The sequence below is a fragment of the Micromesistius poutassou genome, assembly GCF_964030765.1.
Source record: "Micromesistius poutassou genome assembly, contig: SCAFFOLD_6672, whole genome shotgun sequence".
NCBI lineage: Eukaryota > Metazoa > Chordata > Actinopteri > Gadiformes > Gadidae > Micromesistius > Micromesistius poutassou.
Window position 1 is genome coordinate 5,001 of NW_028178011.1, and position 1,952 is coordinate 6,952.

General features: G+C 50.2%; 1 protein-coding gene across 1 annotated transcript in view; it reads left to right on the forward strand.

Moving 5' to 3' along the window:
* The window catches only part of LOC311374866 (ALX homeobox protein 1-like), a gene marked incomplete at both ends in the record, with an annotated part of 2,976 nt that extends 1,261 nt beyond the window's left edge, over positions 1-1,715 (forward strand). Inside the window, 2 exons of the mRNA XM_084490615.1 lie at positions 521-864; positions 1,587-1,715. Coding sequence (XP_084346741.1) covers positions 521-864; positions 1,587-1,715 — 473 coding nt within the window. The remainder of the gene's footprint in view (positions 1-520; positions 865-1,586) is intronic.
* Between the last annotated feature and the right edge of the window lie 237 nt (positions 1,716-1,952).

The window sequence follows — 1,952 nt, forward strand, 5'->3', positions numbered from 1 at the left end:
CTTTTTTTGTAAACTTGTCTTGAATTCATTTATCATTAATTGATGTGTTATTATATCTAGGCCTATTTATTGATATAGCATTTTTGTACCTTTTTAATTTAGCCTAGTCAATGGACAGCATTTCACCACCGTATGAGGGTGGGTCCCTCTCTGTATTCAGCGGGTTTAAAAATATCTCTATTCATGAATATTAATCAAATTAAACCCCAAATGAATTAACGAGAACGATAAAAAAATTAACTGGCGCCGGCCGGTGTCTCTGGTCGGTTCTGCGGCTCATCGTGATGTTCTGGTCTGGTTCTGCCGCTCATCGTGATGTTCTGGTCTGGTTCTGCGGCTCATCGTGATGTTCTGGTCTGGTTCTGCCGCTCATCGTGATGTTCTGGTCTGGTTCTGCGGCTCATCGTGATGTTCTGGTCTGGTTCTGCCGCTCATCGTGATGTTCTGGTCTGGTTCTGCCGCTCATCGTGATGTTCTGGTCTGGTTCCGCGGCTCATCGTGATGTTCTGCTCGGTTCCAGTGAACTCCTACTCCTCCAAACCGGAGGACGACGTGCCGCTGCACCGGGAGATGCAGGGTCGGACGATGGACAGCTGCTGCAGCATGCGCGGGGCCTCCTCCTCCTCCTCGCCGGGGGGCCCGGGGGGGGGGCCCGGCGACAAGCTGGACCCGGACCTCGACGACCTCGCGGACGGCAAGTGTGACAGCAACGTCTCGAGCAGCAAGAAGCGGCGGCACCGCACCACGTTCACCAGCGCGCAGCTGGAGGAGCTGGAGAAGGTGTTCCAGAAGACGCACTACCCAGACGTGTACGTCCGGGAACAGCTGGCGATGAGGACGGAGCTGACGGAGGCCAGGGTGCAGGTATGCGGCCTGCGTTTAGCGCACGCGCACGCGCACGCGCATACACGCGCGCGCGCGCACACACACGCGCACACACACACACACACACACACACACACACACACACACACACACACACACACACACACACACACACACACAGACGCACACACACACACACACACACACACAGACGCACGCACGCACACGCTCACACTCATACTCTCAAACACACACACACACACACACACACACACACACACACACACACACACACACACACACACACACACACTCAATCACAAACAATCTGCAGCAAAAAGAAACGGCCATCTCTCTCACACACACACACACACACACACACACACACACACACACACACACACACACTTTCTCACACACACACACACACACACACACACACACACACACACACACACACATATAGAGATGTAAAGACACGCACACACATGTAGTATGCATCTCTGTACAAAAATGCGTCACACAACCTTTAATTTAAGCGGGCCGCCTGCAACATATTATTTATATCTTACATTATATTAATGAAATGTGTTTTATTTCCAAGGGCGTCATTTAATGATGATGTGTTTAATGAAGTGTGGAGAATGCGTCGGTTTTCGCACGAAATAGCCCAATACAATATAATAATATAATTACGATGACCACGGTTTTATGATTTCCTCATGGTAATATTCTTAATGTCTTCATTGTGTTACCGACAGGTTTGGTTTCAGAACAGGAGAGCGAAGTGGAGGAAACGAGAGCGCTACGGACAACTCCAGCAAGCCAAGACGCACTTCGCGACCACCTACGACCTGTCCGTGTTGCCCCGAGCGGACTCTTACGCACAGGCGAGTAGCCTACCCTTAAACTCCCCTCTTTACCACTTGGACTTACCACTTACACCGGTAACCCCTCAGACTGGTTACCAACTCAGACTGGGTCCTCCAGAAATTTCTCCAGAAGCTGGACTGGACTGAGTTTAATACTAACATATCACACACATCACATAAAACCTCACTTACAGGTTGAGCCAATACGTTTCAGATTTATTCAGGCCTCGTCGTGTTTAACAGTTAGAGCAGCGT